The 26,654-nt window shown below is 37.3% G+C and overlaps 1 protein-coding gene across 3 annotated transcripts in view; it reads left to right on the top strand.

Annotated features, from left to right (window-relative positions):
- The first annotated feature begins 1,401 nt into the window (after positions 1 to 1,401).
- KCNH7 (potassium voltage-gated channel subfamily H member 7) overlaps positions 1,402 to 26,654 on the top strand; it is a 484,953-nt gene continuing 459,700 nt past the window's right edge. For all 3 annotated transcript variants that reach the window (XM_043576908.1, XM_043576909.1, XM_043576907.1), the window contains exons 1-2: positions 1,402 to 1,748; positions 3,415 to 3,645. In XM_043576908.1, coding sequence (XP_043432843.1) covers positions 1,673 to 1,748; positions 3,415 to 3,645 — 307 coding nt within the window. In that variant the 5' untranslated portion in view covers positions 1,402 to 1,672. The remainder of the gene's footprint in view (positions 1,749 to 3,414; positions 3,646 to 26,654) is intronic.

Below are 26,654 nucleotides of genomic sequence, written 5' to 3'. Positions count from 1 at the left end.
TTCGATAGAGGACTTAGGACTTTTGTCACCAGCTAGAAACAAGAGGTTTGTCCGTCTGTGTTGTGGTAGTTTTGTAGGTTGTAGCTTGGCAAATTCCATTTAGAGAAAGGGGCGTGGATAGAGGCTGACTATTAGGTTAAAGGAGGAGATAACATAAATGAAGGGAAAAGAAACGAGAAAAACTAGAAAAACAACTTAGAAAACACCGTCTCCTGGCATGACTTGTCACATTTGATTTCCTAAGTCTCCAGGAGGTCTGTTTAGAAAGATGTGTATATGTAACAGGAGATTCCCGCCTTGGCAGGCTCTGAGAGCAAGAACGAAGAGGACTCTATTCTGCTCCTTGAACCCTTTCCCATCCTAAATGAGATAATTTCTTAGAAATAGTGGAAGAGAGTAGAATGGTGTGCCTAGTGTGTTCAGGAGATGAGTAGCATTGGAGGTCACACCAAGGCTGGTAACTCTTTGCCCCACCCACCTTTTGTTCCTTTCCCCTGGAGCACAGCCTCGCCCATTTCAAACACTTCCCTTGTTTTGTACCAGTTGCTAGTCTTTGGCCTTCCCATCTTTCTTCCAGCCTCTAGCACCAAGAGTCCCAATCAACCCCCAACGTTGCAACTCCTCACGGGTTCAAGCAGTGAAACCGGGCATGCTCAGCGGCGGTACCAGCAGCCTTTAGTCTTTGGGAGACTCGGCTCAGCTCAGGGCAGGGACAGGAGTGCCAATTCAGCTAGGGCTTCAGCACCCACCTCCGCGGAGTCCTGGGGATCCGAACTAAACCTGAACCCTTAAGTGGCTCATCCTCAGTCTTCAAACTCCTGAACGCCACCAGAGCTTAGAAATAGTCCTCACTGAGGGACTGTTTTCACACCTGTCTTTTCTTTGCAGCTAAGGGTGTTTTAGCTACTGCGGCGTGAGGAGCTCAGGGATGGAGCCCTGTGGCTGGTGGCCGTGGAGATCACCTTCCCAGAGTAGCTGTTTGTCACTGAGTTTTGGAGATTTCTTGGCTGGCTTCCGCTAAAGCACGCTTGAGTAATCCGAGCTGTGGCGGCGCCCAAGCTCTCGGGATAAAGGGTGTGTGTGTGTGTGTGTGTGTGTGTGTGTAGGGGAGAGGGCGGGGATAGAAACGTCAACTCCCCCCAACCCCCCAGCCTCCTTTTCTTTCTCGTCTTCCTGCAAAAGCCGCACGAGTCTTCCATCCCCCTCCTCCCCCCCCCCCCACCCCCCCAGGCATCCTCACAGCTCTGGGCAACCGCCAGGTTAAGCCCATTTGCACTGGGAAATTGGCGCTGTTTGGGAGAAGAGAAACAGATCGATTGCCCTTGTGACTCCCCGCCCCCCTCCCACCCCACCCCACCCCCACCGCTCCCTCCCTCCCTCCCTCCCCCGCCACCCCCCTCACCCCGCCTCCTTCCCTCTCCCCACCCCCAAACCCTCTCACCCGTGGCAGTCCGGTGCGAGGCCCCCTCCGGAAGGTGAAGGGGATGGATTGGACTCCGCTAGGGAAAGCGGGTGTCTAGAAGTGGTGCTAATGGGAAGAGATTTCTGGTTTCAAAAGAGGATGCTCTGCCACAAAGAGCGGCTCGCGCGCTGGCCTGGGCTCTAGCCGAGGAGAGATCCCGGGAGAACTCCAGAGCTCGGGGGGAGCGCTCCTCGGAGGACCGGGGTCAACATGCCTGTTCGCAGGGGGCATGTGGCACCACAAAACACATTTTTGGGGACCATCATACGGAAATTTGAAGGGCAAAGTAAGTTCATTTGTTCTCTTATCTCTCCCTCGCTTTCTGCTTTGACGGTGCACTTGGCGTTCGCCGCGTTCAGGCTGAGGAGCCGGCAACTCCGGGCTCTTTCAAGTTAACAGGCTGTGAAACCGAGCCAGGAGGTTCGAATGGCAGCGGGAGTGTTCTCCCCCAGATATTAATTCTGATTTACATTTTAGATTATGGTCTCCATTGTAGGAGGCAATTTGATCCTCCTCTCCCACTGCTCCATTATCTGCCTTGCTACTTAATGTCCTACTCTTCTACTATCTTAAAGGGAACGTACTAGTATAACATGGGTTTATATTTTGAGGCTGTTTAATTGTAGACTTTTTGAAAGTCAGGAGTAGAGCAGAGCATACCACTGGAACCAGAAAATGTAAATGGTAGCAGCGATGTAAACGGCTATGCAAACTATATTTTACCTGGGTTAAATTGCTAAGCTGTGGTATGACAGGGATGCTTGCTTGCTTTTAGTTTATAGAAGCTAAACTTTGCATTGAATCAACGCAAATATATCCCAAGAAGGATAATTTGGGAAAAGCAATATCTGATCCGTGCTGGTTCCCAATGCAAATGGTTGATTATTCAAAACAACATTTATGCCCCTTTATCATTTCCTTAAATTTCCGTTACGAAATGTGAAACTTGAAATGTAATAAGTAAATCCCACAACTGAATGCAGATACATTTAACATTCTCCTGTGGACTAACTGTAAGGAATGAATTATTGTTATATAAACATATTAATTTTAAATCCTATGCTTGTTAATTCATATTCCACATTTCCTTAAAACTACATTAGCACACAATTATACATTTTGCAGGTATTGGCACTGCATTTAGTGACATGAGGATATAGTACCTTGTGTACAAAATATACTAGTATATCTTGTTCCCATCTTACCTGGAAATAGTAAATACAATTTATGATTGAAACTTAATGAGCCCTTTGTATTGAAATCCCTACTACTGCACACAATTTCAAGGTTCTCCCCAAGTAAAAGTGAAAAGGTGCTAATGTGACATTTACTGTGTATGTGTAATTTTTTTTTTATCTCCTAGACAATATATATTATGAAAAGTGAATCTTCAAATTATTAAACTATTAACACAAAATAGTTTTATTGCTAATAGTTTCACGTTTTGTTTTGTTTTTTAACATGATGAGTGTGTAGCATGCCTTAGAGGGATAGAGAAAAGCCAAATCCAAAAAATAATAACTACTTTGAGAAAGTTGTACTCTTAAGGGCCAAAGCTGAGGTGAGAAATCTGACAGTTACAAGGTGTTTCATTGTTTGGGCTTTGAAAATATTTATCTTACAATTAAATGGTATTCTGGAAATAATCAATGGGCCAGCTGCTTGTTGAGTGTGCATTAGGACCCCCGGGAGCTACAAGGCTTGAGAACTAGACTATTTGAGAAATTACATTCTTGAAATTTGAAGAGTAGTTCCTTAATACTTTTTGTTAAAACTACTTGGGACTGTTAATTTCACATTTAGGATTTTTTTTTTCTTTTAAAACCCTGGGCAGTTAGAAATTTGGGAAGCACCTGCTTTTCAGATCTCCTGTTATGCAACAATTTGCTCCAGTGTTTATGGAAATCTTGTGGAAGCTTTTTAAAAGATGTCTCACTATCTTCTTATTGCAGATAAAAAATTTATCATTGCAAATGCCAGAGTGCAAAACTGTGCCATCATCTACTGCAACGATGGGTTCTGCGAGATGACTGGTTTCTCCAGGCCAGATGTCATGCAAAAGCCGTGCACCTGTGACTTTCTCCATGGGCCTGAGACCAAGAGACATGATATTGCCCAAATTGCCCAGGCATTGCTGGGGTCAGAGGAGAGGAAAGTGGAGGTCACCTACTATCACAAAAATGGTAAAGTTCATCTATTTAGAATTATTTTTACTTGATTGCAGTGAAATGAAATTTTAACAACTGATTATTGAAAGTTCATATGCAGAGAAGCTCCAAATATTCAGTTGTAGATATCTTTTGCTTCTAGTATTTTAGGATTCAGGAAATCTGGATGCTTTCACTAGTGGACTAGTAAGGACAATTTCTTCTTTGAGTAAGGGTACTCTGTACTCTTCAAAAGTGCAATGACTTACTATCACTAGGACAAAGTACCACAAATCAGTCTTACTCTCTCCCCTTTCTAGGGAATAATATAAAGGCCAATAATTTACTGATTGTGTTGATACATGTTTCCAAGGAGACACATACAGAATTTTATTTGCTTGAACCTGAAAATATTTCACAAAGCAACATCTTCTAGAAAACTATGTATCTTCAAGTAAAACTACTGCAGTTATAAATGTTTCTTGGCTCTTCAGCTTTATTTGATAGTCAACACCCCTTGTTTCTTTTGCTCCTTTTCATGTAACATTAAGGTGATATGTAAGAACGTGAAGAATTGGTCCAGTAAACCTATGTATATTCAAATAATAAAGGCTGTTAAAGATTTGTCCTAAAATAAGAAATGGGCAAAGAGAGCTATGATACTGTGGAGTTGTCAGTAATCATTTTTATAGCTGCAACAAAACTGGCATCTCAAACTTAAGGTCATACCTCAACTTCAAGGGCACCCCTCCTTCTTTCAGGCTTGCTATGGGAGTATAATATAATAGACCTATAATAGTTCCCCCCAAATATCCATTTAATAGACATGCATTCATTAAACATACCATATATAGCATATGAACTCACATGTATGAATATTCATATATACCCCTTTAAAAGAATATACATTCTCAAATATACACAGTGATATTTGACAATTTAGTGCTTAAATGTAAATCATTTAAAATGCATGCTGTGGTTGGTTTTGTTGATATTGCATTACCATTTTTTTTCCATTGGCAGAAATCATTGAGGCAGAGGGGTATATAGTAGTCAGATTTTTAGGTAACTCTTAAGTTTTACAAATGAGAAAATAATCTGTTATAACCTATATCATATAGTGATTCATCATTTGATGAAATACACAGCAGAAATTCTAGCAGGGAAAAGGTTTAACCCTTCCTCTTATTTTCTTACAATTAAATATTTTATGATAGAAAATGTAGTTCTTAATTACTGGTTTTTCCTTAACATCAACTTATGTGAGTATATGTGACAAACTATGATTAGAAAAACAGGTTTGTATAACTTTGGATCAATCTGCAATGAAAACAATTATATGATTATCAACCAACATAGAGATTGCTTTTAAACTTCTCATCCCTCCCCCCCTTTTCAATCAGTAGTGTTGGCATGCTAGAAATAGCCTAATTGCTCTGTTGTCTTGAAAGCATTTCTTGGACTAAGGCTCTCACTATCCAAATGAAACCCATCTTTTTTGTGTGTGTATCTGATGCCAACAATTTGGGCTTTTGGAGTAATTTAATTGTCTGACATTTTTCCCCATCTGAATATTTATCATGATATTGACACAATCTATATTGTGATTATGCAGGGCATGCTGGTCCACATTTGATCATTATGTTTTTTGGGATATTTCAGTATTTTTTTTTAAACTTGAAGAATTTAAGTATAAAATGAATCTGGACTGTCAGGATCACTTAGATACTCACTATATTTTTCAGAAAGTATTTTGAAATGAAAGTTGTTATTTATTATATGGCACGCGGAATGGTGATATTTCAAAACCTTGTGTAACTTGTATAATGTGAGCACATGAAGTTATCTCAGAATACCCAATAAAGGCAACTTAAGGTAGAATCACAAACATGAATGTAAAAGTTTCTACAGCGAAGATGTTCCTGGTACATTGACTAATGCAAATCTTTCTATCTGAGTGATGCACTTGGTTATATGAATTAAAACCTTCTCATTTTAAAAAAGGAATCTTTACTTAGAAGCTTGTTTAGCTATATAAATATTAACCTTTGGTGATGATTTTGATTCTGTTGGCTTCATTTTCAGATTTGAGTCAGTTTACAAAGACTTGGTAATCTTTAGAGCTAATGCCAAATGCTGCCTATTTTACTTTTATTGATATGAGATATGTGAGATAATGGGCCAAGCTTTTTATTTTTCTTTTTCCAAAGAAAAAGATTAATTTTATTATATTTTTAGATTGTGAAGACACAGCCCAATTTGCTCTCAATGTAATCAACCTGTGTTTTTGAGACTAGTTCAGATACCTTGAATAGAATCTTCAAAGTACATTGGTTTTATTCACATGGCAACTGCAAATTCAGTCAGAGCTTGTGAAGTTCAAATGCTTTGAAAGACTTGCCCTTAGAGACCTGCCTGGCACCCTACATTTATAAAATCAGGAAGGGATAAAATCACCAACATTTTGTATTGGTTTGTTTTTCAGTGTCCTTACTTCTTTATTATTGAGCTAATTTACTTTGGGGAGTTTCTTGGTTTCTTAAGTATATACAGTAAATGCTTCCTTTACTTATTCTCTATTTAGCACTTTACAGGAATATGGATAGGAATGTACTAAGCACAGTGAACAAAGTAACAAAAAGTTGAGATATTCTGTTTCCACTTTTTCCAGTCACTCATACTAGAGCAGCAAAACCATAAGCTTGGTTTTACTTCTGAACGCTTGTTTTCCAAACTGGCCAGAGGTGTTCTACGCAGTTTGAACCCATGATCTACGCCATGAGTTCACATACATGCAGTGTGTGATCAGCTGCATGATCCCCCTCATGAAGCCACACTTCCATCCATGCTACTTTATGTGATTTTACCAGGTACCGTTGAACTTGCTGTTTACCAGAATATCAATTTTTAAAAGCCTAGTTATTTGCAGTAGGCATATTTGACAGCCCTTCCTTTGAGGATTCTATTTTACAGTTTAAGTCATTATTGCATAAATCATTCTTGGCAGCTGTGAAATATTGCTTGAGGTGATAAAGCTGTAAATCTTTTGACATAAAGCTCTAATTATACAAAACTATAATTATGCAGAGGCTTATACAAGGATGGGCATGTATTTTAATAGGGTAATGCATTCACTTTTAAAACAACTTTTTAGGGGTGCCTGGCTGGCTCAGTCAGTAGAGCATGCGGCTCTTGGCTTGGGGTCTTGAGTTCAAGCCCCTCATAGGAAGTAGAGCTTACTTAGGAAAAAACAAACAAACAAACAAACAAACAAACAAACAAACAGTTTTTAAACTTAGATTGAGGAATAACAAATGCTTCAGTTATTAACTAGATCATAGTTTGGAGGTGATGTTAATAGCAAGGAAACAGAAAAGTTGGTCCTCTTTTTTTAATTTATCGCTCATCAGGTTTGGAGTGTGTAGGTTTTGTAGTTCTCCGCTACCTGTAGCTCATCAGGTTTTGTAGTTCTCCTCTTCAAAGAGAACTAGCAGTTGATGTGCTTGTCCACTTCAGGCATACGCAGACATGTGATTTTTACCTTAAATTATCCAGCAAGTCTAAACATTTGGAAAATCAAAGTCTGTTTCTCCAAAGTAAATAAATAAATGCATGTCTTAACTCAGTCGGAAAACAGGGCATACAATGCTTCATTTTTAGAGGTTGGAGCATTCCTGTCTTTTTGCTGCTATGCTCTCAGACATGGTACAATGGCAGTTTCGTTAACAAACCAGAAATGTGCCGATCTTTGCCTTGCCGTCAAAGAACTAAAGGATGAGAAGAGGCTGAGGGAAGGCTTTTCGTGATCCAGACAGGGCACCAGTCATGTTGGGACAAAGTTCCAGAGGCAGTGTTTGATTCACCTAGACTCAAAAGAGGTTTTGGTTTGATAACATTAAATCTACCATCTCTGAGGGTTATTTGGAAAGACCTTATAGAAAGTGTTTCATTGTTGGGAGGAAAGGTGAAGATGTGTGCTGAGTGCCACCACCTCTCTTAAAGGTAGTGTTTTAGGCGCTAGAGGAACAATAGGAGGAGATGCAAAAGAGGACACAAGTTCATTTCTGCTTTCAGGATATTTGCATTATGGAGTGACTAACATTCCCTTCTATCTTCGAAACCCCAAGATGTTTTTGTGAAGTTGTTTTGAAAGAAAAAAGAATGTATAGACCATGAAATGAAGAAGCTTTTATATAAATGGAGAACAGAATTTAGGGTTAATTACCACTCTTCCTCTATCCCCCCACTGTAAAATAAACTTGTTTTTGTGTATTTCCTGTCTCCTTTTCTCATTTATATGCAATACTAACTTATTAAAGAAACAATGTAGTTCAGTTAAAGCCTTAATAGCTCAAAAATAAATGTTATCACAGTCTTCTGTGTTGTATGACATGTAAAATATTCAGCTTTCATAATTCCCGAATTGTGTAGTAGAGATACAGACGGTAGCTTTTATAGAAGAATGGAAGAAATATATTCTGTGTATGTGTAATTCAAGTGATAAGAAAAATTTTCAGGGAGTGTCTTGCCTAGAATTTATTTCGGTGTTCGTTTTAACTTTCTTTTTATACACTCTCATGTTTCACCCAACAGTAACCTTAAAATGTATTTTCTTTCATATACCTAAAGTTTGTGACATCTCATGGACCCTGGATATTGTATAGAACTTAAATATGATCAGTGTATTGATTAAGAAATTAAGAATTCTTGAGAAACATTCCTCCTCACAATTTGAAAACTTGATTTCACTGTTGTCCCAAGTGAAAACAAAATGTCCCCAAATGGTAGTTGGGCTACATTCTTAAGTCCCCTTTTTACCACCTACCAGCACTGTACCTCTATGCAGCTCTGGTCCTAAAACTTAGAAGCCGTGTTGTCCGCCAGCTTCAGAGATAACTGCTCAGTTATTTTCACACCCAAGGGACTTGAGAACAGGGTCAGTTCAGGGTGATAGGGACAGGCTAGCCTTAGTGGGAGGAACTGACTTCTCTGGCCTCTATTGGCTTTCAACATTGTTTTTATTTTTATTTTTTCACTATAAATAGTCTCTAAATCAATTACGGGCACTCAGCAGCCAGGAGAGTCCTAGGATAATTAATTCACAGGGAAGTAGCAGTTGGACTATGAAATATTAAGACATCAGCATTCATCTGGCCATATAAACTAGAGGCCTCGGGGTTGTTTTCTGTTTTGGGTTTTCCTTCCTCTTCTCCCCAAACTAGTTGGTCACAAACTTTTTTCAATATTTACCCCTGAAATATCTCCCAGTGTTACCTTTGCTTTTCCATAACTGCCAGATGCTATAGTCGAAGCCCTCTTTGTTCTTCTTCTGGAATACTGAGGATTGAAGTTTTCCTGCCTCTGCTGTCCTTTCCTCACAGTGCCATCAGAGAGCTGTTTCTGAAACAAGAATCCCATACGCTGATGACTTATTGAAGCCAAGCATCACTCTAAATAAATTTCATATATTAAATGATGAGTACAACAGTCTCATAAAATATGTACTCTCATCATCCCCATTTTATAAGAAAAAACACTGTGACCCTGAGACATTAATTTGCCAAATCACACACAGCTTAGAGTGGTGATGCCTGATCCCTTAACCACTTTGCCATATTTGCTGCTAAATGCTCTTATGATATACCTTGACTTAAAACACCTATCTTAACTCATTAAGACTCTCAGGATAAAGTTATAGACTTTTTAAAAGGATGCTTTGTCCCTTTCAGAATTGAATTCACTTGGGTTTTTAAGTAAGGTATGTTTAGAGGAACCAGCTGGATTCACAGGTCTGACCAAGTTTCCCTTACTTGCACCTCATTTATTTCCTGATACCTACTTGGAGAATAACATCCACTTTGTTAGGGTAATTGGATGTGTTGTATACAATAAAATACATAGCGTTATTTCTAGCTTGGTCTCTTGCCCAATATGTACTTAATAAATATTTATTAGGTGAATATCTTGCCAAGTCCATTTCTGTTACAAATCTTATGTTTCAATAATATTTGACTGCTCAGAGTTTCTCGAATAAGCCATGCACTTTTATGTCACTGAGGCTTTGCTCACCCTTCACAAGTTTTCTTTCATCTGTAGTAAACAGTTCAAAACCTCAATGAATAGATTGCCTTTCCCTCAGCTTCTCACTCTAAAGAAACCATTATCTGCCTTCCAAAGACCGATCAAAAGACTTCTCTGTGAAGTCTTTTCTGATGATCCCATTGCCTGCTCCAGACTACTTAACGTTTCTCTGTGTCTTCACAACACTTGGCTCTAAACTCCAATGTAGCACCTGGAATGTGCTGTATGTCATTATATATTATTGTAGTTAACCATCTGTTGTTTAAAGTTCATTAGGAGAAAATATTGAATCTCACTAATTTCCATGTCCGGAATATACGAAGAGTGCATGGTGTGAAGTACATGCTCAATTAGCATTCACACAAAGAATGAAGAGAGGATAAGAAATGGTACCATGAAGCTGGGGAAACAAGAAACAAATTGAGATCAGGACGCATGAGAAACGTGAGCTATGGAGACTAGGTGACACTTCGATTTTTCTTACTTTCTAAAATGTTAAGAAGAATTTCCACTTGAATTTCATCAGTAACTAGATTTCCTTGCTTATAAGCTAAGGTATAAATCATCTTTATAGCCTACAACTCTGCAGATAGCTAGAAATATTTGATAAAATGTTAGAAGCTATGAACCAAAAATTAGTATCAGTTACTACCAAAGTGGCACTCACTCAGCACCGCATCGAAATGGCTCTCCAACAATCTCTCCGTAATAGCCAAACCCCAAATTCTCTCCTGTTCTTTTCTGTCTTGAATTTATTGCTGTGTTTGACATACTGTATTGACCACACAAGTTACACAGTTTTGGCATTTTATATCTAGTATGACGTTTTATTTCTTGATGTCTTCTTGAAAATTCTTAATTGACAGTGAAGCTTGCTCTCAGGGCCACTTAGTAATGAGGGTGTTAAATCTAAAATAATAAAGATAGTTTATTAGCAATAATAAAAGTCATTATTATTAATTATGATTGTCAAATGAACATTTTCTCTCTCTTTACTGTGCTATCTGCGTTTAGCAAAAGTGCTGAACTACTGAGGAACAATCGAATCAGACAGCAGTAAGACATTAATCACCATCGTGAGGAAATTTGTCCTATTACTGAACAGTTAAGGTGAAATTGACACTTGTCACACACAGGTGGGTTAAGAGAAATCCAAGTGCTAGGCTCCTATTGCTATGACAGAACATTCCATATTTTTCTTTTAGTCCTTTAAATTATATGAAATGTCTAATTAAGAAAACCAAAGTAGTCTTTCTGTGGGCAGTTCAAATGGTGGCTGAGACGATCCCCTGGGCCTTTTCCTCAGTTAAAGTAGGTCTGCGTGTGAACAAACTCTCCTTTTCGTGGTTTCCATTGTTTTGTAGAATTGTCTCACACTTTTTTTTTTTTTATTTCAAAAATGGATAAGATAGCCCGGCTGGTGCTTGGTGGGTGAGAAATGGAGAGGAGTGAGAGAGAGCTGCGGGTGCATTTTGCCCTTAGTTGGCTCCTGTTTGCAAACTCATCTAAACTAGACTGTGCCATGCGGGGTCTGGCGAGGCTGCTACAGCCACACTGCTGCTCTTGCTTACCTGCTTTTTTTCTCTGGGTGGCCAGTCAGACGCCATTGTGACAGCAGGTGGACTCTCACCGTTGCTGCTTTTATTTGGGTTTTTTTCTTTCTGTTCTGTTTCGTTTTTGTTTCTTTCTTGACAATCATTGGGAGTGTTTTCTTTTCTTTTTTGAAATAATGAATTCTTTTTTTAATGTTTATTTATTTTGAGAGAAAAAGAGAGTGTGAGTGGGGGAAGGACAGAGAGAGAGAGAGAGAGAGAGAGAATCCCAAGTAGGCTACACTCTGCCAGTGGAGAACCCTTCAAAGGGCTTGAACTCATGAACTGTGAGATCATGACCTGAGCCGAAACCAAGAGCCAGACACTTAACTGACTGAGCCACCCAGACAGCTCCATTTGGGAGTGCTTCTGTTTGTCCGATTTTGTTTTCCTAAGACATGGATTCTTTCATGTTTGAAATAATTAATTGGTTTTGAGAAACATGTAATAACTGCCTGGGTTGGAGGTAACTTAGAATGGTTGTTGCTTCTGATACTGATGTTTGACTTCTGTGTTCAAAACACCCTTCTTAATTATATTCAGTGAAGTCTGTACTAATGACCCAAGATGATTAGAGTGATGACAAAAAGTATAAAATTCGTGGTGGTTTCATAATCAATTTCTCAAAGATCAAGTAGAGAATAAGATCTAGGACAAACAGCATGAGTGACTCAGTCAGTTAAGCATCCGACTCTTGGTTTTGGCTCAGGTCATGATCTAGTGGTTTGTGAGCTCGAGCCCTGCATTGGGCTCCATGCTGACAGTGTGGAGCCAGCTTGAGATTATTCTCTCTCTCCCATTCTCTATGCCCCTCCCCTGCTCGTGCTCTCTCTTCCTCTCTCTGTCTCTCTCTCTCTCTCTAAAATAAATAAATAAACTTAAAAAAGAATGAGGACAAACTAAGGTATTTTTATTTAAAAAAATAGGGGCACCTGGGTGGCTCAGGCAGCTAAGCGTCTGACTTCAGCTCAGGTCATGATCTCACGGCTTGTGAGTTCGAGCCCTGCATCGGGCTCTGTGCTGACAGCTCAGAGCCTGGAGCGTCTTCGGATTCTGTGTCTTTCTCTCTTTCTCTCTCTGCCCCTCCTTTGCTCACACTCTGTTTCTGTCTCTCAAAAATAAACATTAAAAAAATTTAAAAGAAAAAAATAAAAATCCATCTGTGTCAGAAAAGATCACATATTGAAATCACAATCCTTGGGTTTTTTAATATACTAAGATTACATCAATTCAATAAAATAAGTGTTAGAGCTACGTGACATCATATGTTGTATGAATAATTTTTCATCAGGTTCCCATTACTTCTCTTAGCTAAATTAGTGAAAAATTTCTTCCAATTTTACTACCAAATTCTTATTACTCCATCCATTTTCTTTAATAGTGTTAATCAGATACTCTTGAACTGTATATTCATTTAGGTCCTGTATACACAGGGATATGCTCTCCCAGTTTTAAGTTTTGTGGTTGCAGTTTATAGACCATAGCCCTCCACGTTATTACTCTTCTCCCAAAGGACTAATGTTAATTGAGTTCCAATCTTGTGACTGGCTCTTTATATACATTACATTATCTGATTTTCATGATAGCTTTGGGAGTAGATATTATCACTTTTTACAGGTTAAGTTGACATTCAGAGAAGTTAAGTAAAGTACTGATGATCACAGAGGAAAGTGGAGATGAGTTTAAAATCCAAATTTGTCTGTGCTTGCAAACTTTATTGCCTCCAAATGATACACTGTTCAAACCTCACCCGATTTCGTAATTAGATGTCCTAATTGTAGTTCTTAATTATAGTCTTTTATCGATTACCTGAGGTGTGAATCTGCTTCAATTAATTTGAACCAGAAGGTGAATGAAGCAAGCTTTATCCTAGGTATTTTGTATTTTAAACAGAACTATGTCATTCAAAATGGATCTCTATGTGGTAGGATGCTCAATTTCAGTAGAATGAGGATAGCCAGTGTATGCCAAAATCTTTGCATAATTATTAATGGCATCCTTTTTTCCTTTTCAAAATGTCCCTGTTTGAGACTGTAGATTATATAGTCAAGGTAGATTTGGGGGACATTTTAGTTAAGGGTTCCTCAACTACTATTTGTCTAGTCCTTATCTAAGTGTGGAAGAAAATTCTTATGGTATCGTGATTCAATTGCAGGAGCTCCGTTGTGCTCTCACCCTCTTCTTCCCACAAAAGAGTTTTGTTTCCTGGGAAAATTATGCGATTTGACAAGATCCACCACTGGTATTTAAAAGGGAAATCCTAGGGGCGCCTGGGTGACTCAGTCAGTTAAGCCTCCAACTTCAGCTCAGGTCATGATCTCGTGCTTCCTGGGTTCTAACCCTGCGTCCAGCTCTGTGCTCACAGCTCAGAGCCTGGAGCCTGCTTCGGGTTATGTGTCTCCCTCTCTCTCTGCCTTCCCCATCTCCCACTTGTGCCAAGTCTCTGTCTCTGACTCTCTCATGACAATAAATAAACATTAAAAAAAATCTTAATAGAAAATAAAAGGGCAATCATAAACTTTCTGGGGTGGGGAGTCTCCGGCTTATTTAAAATACCTCCAGTTTTCTTCATCCTGGTTCCAAATGTCAGTCTCAGTTTCTGCTACACACCCAATTATCTTGTGCTTCTGAGCTCCTTCCGCCCAGAGGCCACCACCCTCTCCTGTGCATGGTTTTCTCTAAATCCCTCAGGCAACCTTGTCCACATATTCTAACACTTTTTTCTTATCTCTGTTAGAACACTTATGAAATTATCTTGTAATAATTTGTTTCTATGTCTGTCTCTTTCACTCAGTGTTGAACTTGAAGAGATTTGTTAAGGCTCTTATGTAAAAAAGAGGCAATGGAGGGAGAGAAAAAAATAAATTTGAAAGAACCCGGGGATACACTGTTTGCCAATGAAAATGCTAGGTGGCACGTTTTACAGAAGTCTCCTTCATTCAACATTCTGTGCCAGTCATTTTGCTTGGTATGAGAATTGTAAAAATTGAAAACCCGCATTGTTTAATAATTAACTTAGTAACTTGGCTGCCATATGGTTTCTGCATCATGAAGCAATTTATTCTAATACTTGACCTGTTTCTCTTCCTGAAAAGACATAACTAATCACCCTTCTTCAGTTGGTTTAGAAGGAGAGGGGTAAAGGGTCAGGACAGTCTAGATTGATGTTTAATGCCTACGGAGCAGATTCTGATGGGGCATCTTCACATCAATGAAGGAAAGAACATGTCTACCTGTTCTTATAATAATATATGCACATTTGAAGCAATCCCAGCCCTCCCTGAATTTCCTTAGTTGAATACTTATAATAAAATACTTACAAATCCTTGCCATTATTCTGATGTCTTTTTCTGTAGTCTTTCTGTAAATACCAGGAACAGCCTCAGACTTACATTGGCTTCCCAACACATTTCATTCTTTTCCCCAAACCCAGAGTTGTAAGTTGAGATCGCAAGGCCTGTTTGGTATCAGCAGACACTTCATCAGTCACATCCTGATACAGGATTTCACCACCTCAACAAGGACTTCATATCTCCACTCTCTCTTACAGTGATTTAACTCCCTTGTCAAAAAATTAGAAAATACAGAGAACAAATAGAAAAAAAAAACACCTAATAATCTTGAACCTAAAGAATAAGTGTATTTTCTACACACACATATGTGCACGTGAGCACACACGTGCACGCGTGCACACACACACATGCACACACACAGGATAGCACTGTGTATACCAAGCTGTAGCCTGTTTTCTTCACTGAGAAATTAATGAATATATAACATTTAACACATGGACAGTACATAAATTATTTTAATATTCACACAGTATTACACTAAAGGGAATAAAATATTACCAACGATACTTTATTATCAACTTTTCACAATTGTAAACACATAACGAAGAGTCTGTCTCTCCTGCACACTTGTGCTATTTTTTTTCCTTAATGCTCACTCCTAGAGGTATACTTGTTGCGTAAAACAATATGTGTATCTTAAAAATCTTTGGTACCTTGGGGCACCTGGATGGCTCAGTTGGTTGAGCGTCGGACTTCAGCTCAGGTCATAATCTCGTGGTTTGTGAGTTTGAGCCCCGCATCGGGATTTGTGCTGATAACTCAGAGCTTGGAGCCCGCTTTGGATTCTGTCTCCTTCTCTCTGCCCCTCCCCTGCTCATTCTCTCCCTCCCTCTCTCTCTCAAAAATAAACATTAAAAAAAAAAAAACCTTTTGTACCTCTTGTGCACACTTACCATGTAAAGCTGGGAGTTCTTTCAAAAAATTTTGACCCAATAAAAATAGAATCTTACTGTTCCATCACTGAATTTAACCTGCAATCCTTATTGAAAAACACATGTAGAAACCATTGAGGCCATTTATTTTCTTATTTAAAGAAACTAGTGCTCAGTATTGCCAAACCTAGGGAGCTATGGAAGTCTCCCAAGTAGCTGATTGTGCATACTGGACGCCTCATCCCACACCAGGGTCACTTTTCCAAAAACTGCTCTTCACATTCACATTTTCATTTCAGTAACTTGCTGACAGTTTTCCAAGCCTCACATTCAGAAACTAGTAGTAATTATTGGCTACTTAACAGGATTCTGTGAGCATTTTCTCCTTTCTTTTTGGAATAAGTTGGATTTGAAGTTATTTTCAGTATTTTGTATTATCTCTCTATAATTAAAATCTTGTTTAGTGGAAAGAGTTTTTATTTGGCAGTTTGCACCTGAATATATACATATATATATATATATATATATATATATATATATATATACATATTTAAATATTTATAGTTTTGCTTAGATTCGAAGTGATAGACATGAAAGATAGTAAAACTCATAATAAACGTTTAGCTGAAATACTATGTAACAGATACAAAATGTACTTGTAAACTATAAATGACATCAAATGTTCAAAATACACAATAATATGTGGGAAATATGCAAGCGAAAGAAACTCCACATAGTGTTGACAAACCTGTAACTTTCTCCAATATAACACTACCGAAATGACTGCAGAGAAAGATCATTCTCTTCCTAGGCTGCCTTACTTAACCGAGACATGCAGAGCTCAGGTAATCTGATCTTTCTAGCTGTGACTCAATTCTCGGGTCTTCCCTCCAGGTGTTCTTTATAATGAATGTCACTTAACCAAGGCTCAGTAGGATTTATGGATTCCCAGATTGCTCCTCTCTGAATTTGCTCCCTGAGTGAAGGACTACACAAAAATGCCACTAATGATGCACAGCCTCAACTGTCCTGTTAGCTGGCTTCTATTCAGTTCTCACTCTAAAATGGCAGGACTTGTTTCTTTGCAGTTCATGTTTCTAGAGTGAGCAGAAGCAGTAGTGAGCCCTACTGAAATTTCATACCCACCAACATTCATTATTTTTAATGTATTCACAGCAATGTGAGTATAGTGTGACTTGCACAACATTTTGTTTTAATTATTCTCTCCTTCGAGGATGCCAATAACTTCAGCAATGAATTTCCTTCCAGAGAATACTACATATAAAAAGTTCTGTTAGTACTTTTTGTTATTAATCTAAATTTTTTTGAAAACGTAATGGATACTGATTATATTTTCTAAATCTTTACTCTAAGTTTCGTAATGTCATTCTTGATTTGTCTTCAATCATAGAAAATAAAGATAAATATTTGGTTGAGCTACAGCTCAGCCTCAGAAAACTAATCTCAAGTGTAAAAGAATAGGCAAGCATATTTTCGTAAATATTTCTCATACGGCATTTGATAAGTTGCTAGTAACATTTAAAAACATTTCTTTTCCAGAAGAGAAGGCTTAGAGATTTTAGTTAGAATATCTGAGGTTATAGAATTTAAAAATTAAAATATAAAGAATGAAGATGAAACTTTTACCTCTTAACTACTTTAGCTGCATGTTGGTTTACCTGGAAGAGGCAAACAAAAGAAATTCCAGGCATATCATTTTCATTCCAGCAGAAGTCATATGTGCTAACTTATGTTAAAGAATCCAAGAAACATAGACTAAAAAAAAAAAAAAAAAGAGAAAAAATGTTTTAAGTAACGACATGAAAATATAATCAGGCAGGACCTCCTTGCTACTAGTCCCTCTGTTCCAGAATTGAAATAAATCACCCCTTCCCCATCACTACAACTAATTTAAGCATAACTTAAGAGAAAATAAGATCCTGGGTTGGTGTTCTTTTTGTTGATTTTAGTCTATTTACATCTGTGCATAGTGGTATCTTGCAAGTGAGTTAAGACTGGGCTTGTTGAATTATCTGTGGCAACTTATATCTTATTTTATAATTGATCTGGATTTAATAATAAAGTGTGGTTTGAGCATTTTAAATAATATTAACCATCATTTATTGAGCACATACAATGTGCTAGTACTCTTCTAAAATCTCATTTTTTTTTCTAATCCTCATAACTTCCTGTGAGGTAGGTGTTCCCATTTTACAGATTGGAAAGATGAAGCCAATAAACTTCCCAAAACGACTCAAGTAGCATATAACATAGCCGCACTTGAAGTACACGTTGTCTTCCTTCAGAGCCTATGGACTCAACTCCAGAACACCACTGAGCATGCCTCCTGTCCGTGTGTTGGCCCTGACACACACAGTGTACACATCTGTAGACTCACGTCCCTTCTTGACAGAAAAGCGTCAATTGTTTCTTGATTTCAGGCATGCAAACGTTTTAAATCTGGAAGCTTCGGATTTTCTTTTCTTAAATGCAGTTAGATGCCTGCCGCTGGTGTTTTAGAAACAAATTCACCTCTTTCCCCACCGCCTAATTCAGTGCCTTGCAAAAAGTAGCTACTCAATCCATAATCTCTTTAAATATATGAATTAATATAAACATGAGGCAAACTCTCTTAACCATTTGATCTGTCAGTTACTGCTTCAATAAAGTGGAAGTCATCTCTTGCTTATTGCAAAACGATGATACAGAGGGAACATAGCATGGTAGCTAAGGTCATGGACTCTAGAGTCAGGGTGCCTGGGTCTAAATATTGAACATATTTATTGTGTGATCTTCAAGTTACCTAACTACCCTGTCCTCAGATGCATCATCAGTGAATGGGGACTATGGTAATACTAGAACCTATCTTCTAGGTTTTGCAAGGACTAAATGTGTTTATATATGTAAAAGCACGTACAACAGCTCCCGGTACCTAGTAAGTGTAATATAAGTGTTAACAAATAAAATAATATGAACAGGAAAAAAAATGTGTGAAAAAGAATTGGGTTAAAATGCATATTAAGTCGATATACTCACTGAGTGTTGTGCGCAAAAAGAAATTTAGAGCTGCATGTGTGACTGAATAAAAAATGTGAACCAAATTTTGATGTCAGTAGGTAAAGGAAGAAATCAGCAGTGTTTCGTAAACATTTTACATGTGAAATCCCAGAGATTTTTATCTTGGAGAATATGGCCTCAGTCAAATCCTGTATAAATTTATTCTTAGACCTATAATTTATTCTTAGACCTATTTTGAAATGCTGAAACTCATTTTAGGTGTGGTTGCCCTGAAAATGTCAGCAGTCTGGGCAGCTTGGGCTCTGTGCACATCTGTCTTTCAGCTACATTGCAACCAATTCTAGTAATGGCATTCCAGAAACCTGTGTGTTTTGAGAGCAAAAGTTCAAGTCACAATGAGGTGTAAGTTCAGTCCACCCTTCCTCCCCCCTAGGATTTCGTGGGAAGTTAGAAATAATCTTATTTAGAACCAAGATGTGAAATTAATAGAAACCAACTGATTGGAAGAAAATATATGGATATAAATACCTAAATATAGCTAAGGTAACCATATAATCTATCATCCAAAGTAGGATTCTTTTTAAAGTAAAGGGGGAGGTTATTGATAATTATACCAAGAAAATAGGGAAAATCCAGAACTGTCCAGACAAACTGGACATATAAACACTCTAAATACTACCTATATCTGGCACTGTGTATCAGGTTTTCAAAATGTATACCATTCTATAGTACAGACTTTTCATGAACATTTTGTAGGTTTTTGAAAGTAGTGAGTTTAAAAGTGTAGCTACTCATTCTTGTGATGCCTAAAATGCTTACCGTGTAGACAAAGACAGTATCTTGCAATCTGGAGAAATGAGTCAGAATTCCTCCAAAGCGTATATTGCACCTGCTGACCTCTTTGAAGTAAGACTACAAATGAATCTTTCTATAAATACCATGTTGAAGGTTCTTAGTAAAGGACTTAACATCAGCCACTTTATGAACCACAGTGAGTCATGAGAGCAGAATGGACTAAAAGCGAAGAGACTGAGCTCGTTGTTGAATGCCAACAGTCCTTTATAAAATACCTCTGACTCTCAGAAGTCCTAAAAAGGATCTTTATCTTGGAATCTGTTACAGCATGGGTGTGCACAGGGTGTGTGACCAACCATCTTTTTTCCAGCTTCTCTGTCAGGCCTTAGTCATTTGTGTTGGTCTATTTGTAATCCTGTGATAAAATTAGCTTTCCTTTGTGTCTACGATTTGTTGTCTAAAGGATATCTATTAAGTGGGAGGAACAACCCCAGAGAAGTTGGGACAGATAGCATTAAAGCAGAAAGTTATTAACATTCTAATAAAAACAATTTAAAAATAATTAAATCATTCAGACTTGGCAGTACACACTACACTTATTGGTTCTCATGAGTTTAAGTGGAAATTGGTATTTCCAAATTTAAAGAGAAAGATGTAATTATCAAAAAATCAAAATTAAGGCATAAGACATTGTTATCCAGAGGACAGTTAAGCGAAAGTAATACTACTGGGATTCTCATATTGTTTGTATTTTTCCAGATACACAAACATGAAAGAAGTCATCTTTGAATGGGAATATTGGGTTTGTAAACAAATTTAGCTTTTGCAGTGCTACAATCCAAAAAGGGAAGACAACCACAAAAAATAGCTATAAATAACAATAATGATAAAAAGCCCTTCTTTCCTCCCAGATTCTACTAACAGCCTTTTTAAAAAAATGCTGTTGGTTGTTGAGGTCATTGCCCGTGATGAAACATTACCAGAAGAGTGTGGGCAAAATAAATGGGGATATGGGGAATTACAACCTCCACACTGCTCTGTTTTCCTGTCCATCTGTGGAGTCTCATTCGCTTTATGTTTCCTAAATAAAAGTTTATGGAATAAAGAAACACCTAAATAAATAAATTGAAGAATTTATATGTGGTAATGGAAGTTGCATTTTGGTGGGTGATCATATTTTTGGCTGAAATGTCTCCCCCTCTTAATGAACTATGATGGAAAAAATACTCACAGGCTTTCAAGTCAGCACTACTTTCAATTTAGCCTTAATGAAAAGGTTGTCACAGGAAAAAGCAGCATCTAGTTTTGGTTTAGGAGCAATTTCTTCTTGTTCCTTAGCCTGCATTCTTTCTCAGCTCTTTGTTCCAAGGAAACAGTGTCCTGCGTCCAAACAAAGTGTAATGAGCTGAACATGGCAAAAGCTTTGGCAACTGGAAAGCAAGATGTGTTACTATCTTTCAAATGGTACCCAGATCAACATTATCCTTTTAAAATTTTGAGGGGTGCCTGGGTGGCTCTGTTGGTTAAGCATCCGATTTCGGCTCAGGTTATGATCTCATGGCTTGTGGGCTCAAGCCCTGCGTAGGGCTCTGTGCAGGCAGCTTAGGGCCTGGACTGCTTTGGGTTCTGTGTCTGCCCCTCCCTACCTCACGCTCTTTCTCTCTCTCAAAAATAAATAAACGTGAAAAAAAATTAAAAAAAAAAATAAAATTATGGGTAAAGGTCCATATGTCTGATTCTGCTATGATCACTTTAATTAAAATTTTTGTTTTCAAAAATAATCAGCCCTACACAGGAGTTGCAAAAATATTACAGTGAACTCTCATATTACTGTAATATACAGATTCAGCTGTTTTTTACAATTTGGCTTTATCTCTCTCTACATTTTTTGTATGACATATACACATTGCTCTTTTATGTCTGTTTACTTATTTTGCTGAGCCACTTGAAAATTGCTTGCACAGAGTCACCTGGGTGGCTCAGTCAGTTAAATGTCTGATTCTTGGTTTCAGCTCAGGTCATGATCTCATGGTTTGTGAGTTTGATCCCCACATTGGGCTCTGTGCTGTCAATGTGGATCCTGCTTTGGATTCTCTCCGTTCCTATCTCTCTCTGCCCCTCTCGACTCGTGCTCTCTTTCAAAATAAAAAAATAAACTTAAAAAAAGAAAAGAAAATTACTTGCACAGATCGTGAACCTTTCATCCTTAAATATTTCAATATTTTTTTCTACTAATAATGAGAAAATTCCTTTATGTAACTACAGCTTAATTATCAAATTATCAGGAAATTTTACATTGATACAATACTGTCATTTAGTATATCCTTCAAATTTTGACAGTTGTCCCTGTATTGCTTTTTAGCTAATTTGTTTTTAACAATTCAGGATTTAAACCAATATCATACATTGCAGTTTGTTGTCATGTCTCTTTAGTCCCCTTTAAATGGATGAGTGAGTGATTTCCTCAGCTTTTCTTGTCTTTTCTGTCATTGACATTCTTTAAGGATAAGGGCTTGCTGTTTTATAGAATGTTCAGTTTGAATTTGTTTGGCAAATCATCATAACTTAATTCAGATTGTGACTTTCTGTCATGTATAAAATATAACTGATGGTGTGTCCTATTCAGAATATCACCAGAAGCACCTAATGTCAGTTTGTCCCATTACTGGTGATGTTACTTTCATCACTTGTCTTGCCATTTTTTTACATGGTTTGGCTCAACAATTAGAAAGTGAAACTTAAAAATACTCTTAAAATCAGCACCAATATAATAAATGTAACACAAACATGCAAAGCATCTACACTAAAATAATTATAAATATTATTAAGAGAACTTAAGGAGCAAATAATAAAGGAGATACTACATGTTCATGAATTGGAGGTCTCAATATTGTAAAGGTGTCTAGTCTTCCCAAATCAGTGTATAATCTTAACCAAAATTATAGATTTTTTAATATAAAGTAACAAGTTGACTCACAAATGTGTATGAAAATGCCAAGGATATCTAGTAGCCAAAACAGTTACAGAAAAGAACAAAATTGGAGAACTCTAACTGCCTGATTTTAAGAATTACTGTAAAGCTACAGTAATCATGATGGTAGAGTATTGGCGTATAGTGTAGTAAAATAGATCAGTGGAACAGAATAGTCCATAAATAGATCCTCACGAATATAGTTAATTGATTTTTGATAGAGGCACCAAAGTAATTCAATGGGGAGAAACACCAATCTGTTCAACAAATGAGCTAGATTAACTAGAAAAATATATAAGAAAAAGTAGATCTTGGTCCTTACATTATATTTTGCACAAAAATTAATTTGATATGGTTTGTAGATCTAAACATAAAGGCTAAGCCTATAAAGTTTCTAGAAATAAACAACCACAAAAAGGTTTGTAACTTCGAGTAGGCAAAGATTTCTAAGAAAGTATAAAAAAGACATTATCCATTAGAAGAAAAATGATGAATTGGACATCATCAAAATTGAAAACTTATGTACTTCAATGAAAATTGACATAACCTGAGAGGCAAATATCATCAATTCATTTATTTGACAAAGGAATTATATTTTAAATAGATGTGTCTATATACTATATAACATATAACATACAACATATAATAAATATATGTTTATGTCTACAAATCAGTAATGAAAAGACAAACAGCCTAAATAAAAATTATGGGCAAAAGATTGATATGGATACCTCACAAAAGAAAAATACAGAATGGCCACTAAGCACATGAAAAGGGAAATGCAATTTAAAACCAAAGTAAGATGCTACTTAACACTCATCAGAATATATCAAATTAAAAGACAACATCGAATGTTGGTGAGAATGTGATGCAACTGAGACTCTCATACATTGCCAGTGGGATTACAAAATGGTATGAACACTTGGGAAAACTGTTTAGTGTTTCATTATAAAATTAAACATGCACGTACCTTATGATCCAGCAATTCCTCTTCTTAGTAGGTCTTCATCCAAGACAAATGAAGATATATGTCCGCAAAGTGGTTTGTGTAAAATGTTTATAGTAGCTTCATTTATAATAGCTCAAAGCTGCAAACAACCCAAGTGTTCATCTACAGGCATTTGGTTAAATAAATTGTGGTATAACCATCGATGGTATACCAGTCAACAATAAGGAATAGCAAACCATTCATATGAAAGAGAAACATTATAAATGATTTTCATAAATATGTTGAGCAGAAAAGCCATAAATAAAAGAATAAAGACTGCATAATTCTATTTATATAAAGCTCAAAGTTAGGAAGAACAAGCTAATCTATGGTGATAGAAGTCAAAACTGTAGTTGCCTGCGGGGTAGGGGGAGTAGGAACGGCCTGGAGGGGAGCACATAGAAACTTTTGGAAGTGATGGACACATTTTAGATCTTGATTGGTGTGTTGATTATATGAGTCTTTATATTAGTCCATACTTAACAGATTGTATATTTAAATTTCCATTTCACTGTATATACATTTTCCCTGAATATAATAAAGTCACTATATACATTCAGAGTCACATAGTTTTTTTCTATAACCATACAACCATTACACAGACTTTAGTATGACTTAAATAAATGCATCAAAGGAAACACATTCTTCAAATCCAGGGTACTTACTTTCATGTATAGGGGAATTAACATTATATGTAGTAGTCTATATATTGGATTTTCATCATAGCAGTAAAAATCACAACCAATAACTCATTTCCTGTCTTCTTTTTCAAAGATGAAAGACATTAAAAGTATCTTGAAATACCAACTAGGGTTTATTTTCAGTATTTGGAAATAAGAGTTACACATTTGATTAGCTACTAGTTGTGTTATTTTCCCCAGTGGCCTCTCAGATTTTAGTAATGCCTCAAAGGCACTAAATCTATTGCTTTACTATGTGGTGGCCTATTTTCTATCGAATTTCACCCTTGGTAACAGTGGTAATTCATAATTTGAAATCCTTATGTCATCCTCTTAAAACTATATCTAAACCAATTGTATTTCTTTCTTTCCTACATTAGTAAATGGTATTTCACTTTTGTTTAAGGACATTATTTTTATTTTTAAGTAACAAACGGATCTTCAACAATCTCTGAGTCCTTCAGGGTTGGGTACTCTCTATTGATTTCTGCTTATAGTTTTCAAGATTCTATTATGGGTAAGGCAGGAATGGCAGTTTTAATGAGAGTCCTTTTTTGTTTTTGTTGTTGTTGTTAAATGTAGATCCAAAGAGTTCTACTAAAATAAGACAAATGTCAGTAGAGGAAAATGCAATGGTAGAAAAGGTTTCTTTAGTAAGGCAGATTTCTAACTAGAATGTTTTGATCTAGAGAGTATAAGTGATAGGAAATCGTGTAATCCAAAAGATACATACATGCTACTCATGTGGTCACATACATCTCTTCTTCACCAAAATACTGAAATCTAAAATGGCCCAGCTTTCTTTGAAGATTGAAAGAAAGCATGTTTAAATGTATAGCTATACTGAGATTAATATAGCTGCCCCCAAGGTATAGTGTTGATTAAATTGACAAGTGTGTCTTTATGGAGCACCTGGGTGGTTCAGTTGGTTAAGTGTCCATCTTTGGCTCGGGTCATGATCTCACAATTCGTGCATTAGGCTCTGCCCTGACAGCTCAGAGCCTGGAGCGTGCTTCAGATTCTGTGTTTCCCTCTCTCTCTGCCCCTCCCCGGCTTGTGCGCACGGTCAATTTTTTCTCTCTCTTTCTCTCTCTCTTTCTCTCTCTCTCAAAAAAAAAAATAACATTTTAAAGAAAGAAAAGTTTATTTGTGATTGCTAGAGCTGAGACAGACGTGTTTGAGATGTAGATTTAATATTTTATTGACTCATTTGAGACTGACACAAAGGGAAGCCAGTTTTCCTTAGTGGCCATCCTTTGGTGCCCCTTTGCTTTTCAGTATGCATAATTAATCAGGGCATTCTGACCCAATTGTTGTGTTCCTTACTTTCTTTTATTCCTCTTTATGTTTAATAGAGTAAGATCAGTTCAAAACCATACCTAAAACCTAGTGCATACACGATTGCATTACTTCACAAGATTTTCCTAATGATGGAGTGTTTGCTCACATTTATCATAATGAGAGTTGAACTATATCCTAATTATTTTGTCATGTGATAGATCACTAAAGATTATTATTGCATATTTATATCTTTGGAAAAAATGTCATGTGTCTCATTTATTGATTGATTGATTTTTAGAGAGAGAGCACACACAAGCTTTGGGGGAGGGAGGAGGCAGGGGGGGGAGAGAGAGAGAGAGAGAGAGAGAGAGAGAGAGAGAATCTTAAGCAGGTTCCATGTTCAGCGCAGAGCACAACTCAGGGCTTGATCCCAGGACTCTAGAACCAAGACCTGAGCAGAAACCTAGAGTCAGATGTTCAAACAGCTGAGCCATCCAGGTGCCTCTCATGTGTCTCTTTGTGTGTGTGTGTGTGTGTGTGTGTGTGTGTGTGTGTGTTTTCTTTTGGGGAGAGACAGAAAGAGAGAGAGCAGGGGAGGGGCAGAGAGAGTCAAGCAGGCTCCGCTCCCAGTGCAGAGCCCGACACGCGGCTTGATCTCCCGATCCTGAGATCATGACCTGAGCCATAATCAAGAGTCAGATACTTAACCAACTGAGCTACGCAGGCACCCCTCTCATTTTTTATTACTATGATTCTGATTACTTTTATTGGTTTGCAATCTTAAAACTTCACTGCTTTAAACAGAGGATTCACTGGTAATTCTGTTCCTTTCATTCTAAACTGAACCAGCATGTTTAGAATAAGAGGATAAGGTATATTCTCTCCTTTAATTGTAGTAAACATTAGATTAGGATCTCTGGTCTTTAAATTTGAAATGTTTGGAGAGATTACTTCCTGTAAAAAATATAATTTTCAGAGTATAAAAGACAAAGTTCGTATTTGTTTCTGTTACTGGAAGAGGCAAAAAACAGAAGTAGAGATGGAGAATGGGGGAAAACATGTAGGAAAACAAAGCTGTGAAGTACAAAGAAAACCCATACATGGGCCTGATGTGGAAAGTGAGGAGGGTAGGAAAACTGGTTCAAGTCAATGAGGGAATAATAGAAAGAAGAATGTTTTAAGAGAGAGAGAGAGAGAGAGAGAGAGAGAAAGAGAGAGAGAGAGAGAGAGAGAGAAACACTCCTGCTTCATCCCCTCAAAAGAAAACATGCCAATGAAATCTCTGACAAGCACAAGTTCAAGAGGGTTATCTGAGACTAGACATGGTGATCCCAGAAGGATGAATTCTTCAGTGTGAAGAATATTTATTCCTTAGATGTGTTTGCTGTTCTATTTGGAGCTAAGGCAAGAGTGA

Source organism: Prionailurus bengalensis, chromosome C1 (assembly GCF_016509475.1).
Source record: "Prionailurus bengalensis isolate Pbe53 chromosome C1, Fcat_Pben_1.1_paternal_pri, whole genome shotgun sequence".
Taxonomy (NCBI): Eukaryota; Metazoa; Chordata; class Mammalia; order Carnivora; family Felidae; genus Prionailurus; species Prionailurus bengalensis.
This window is presented reverse-complemented; position numbering and strand designations above follow the sequence as displayed.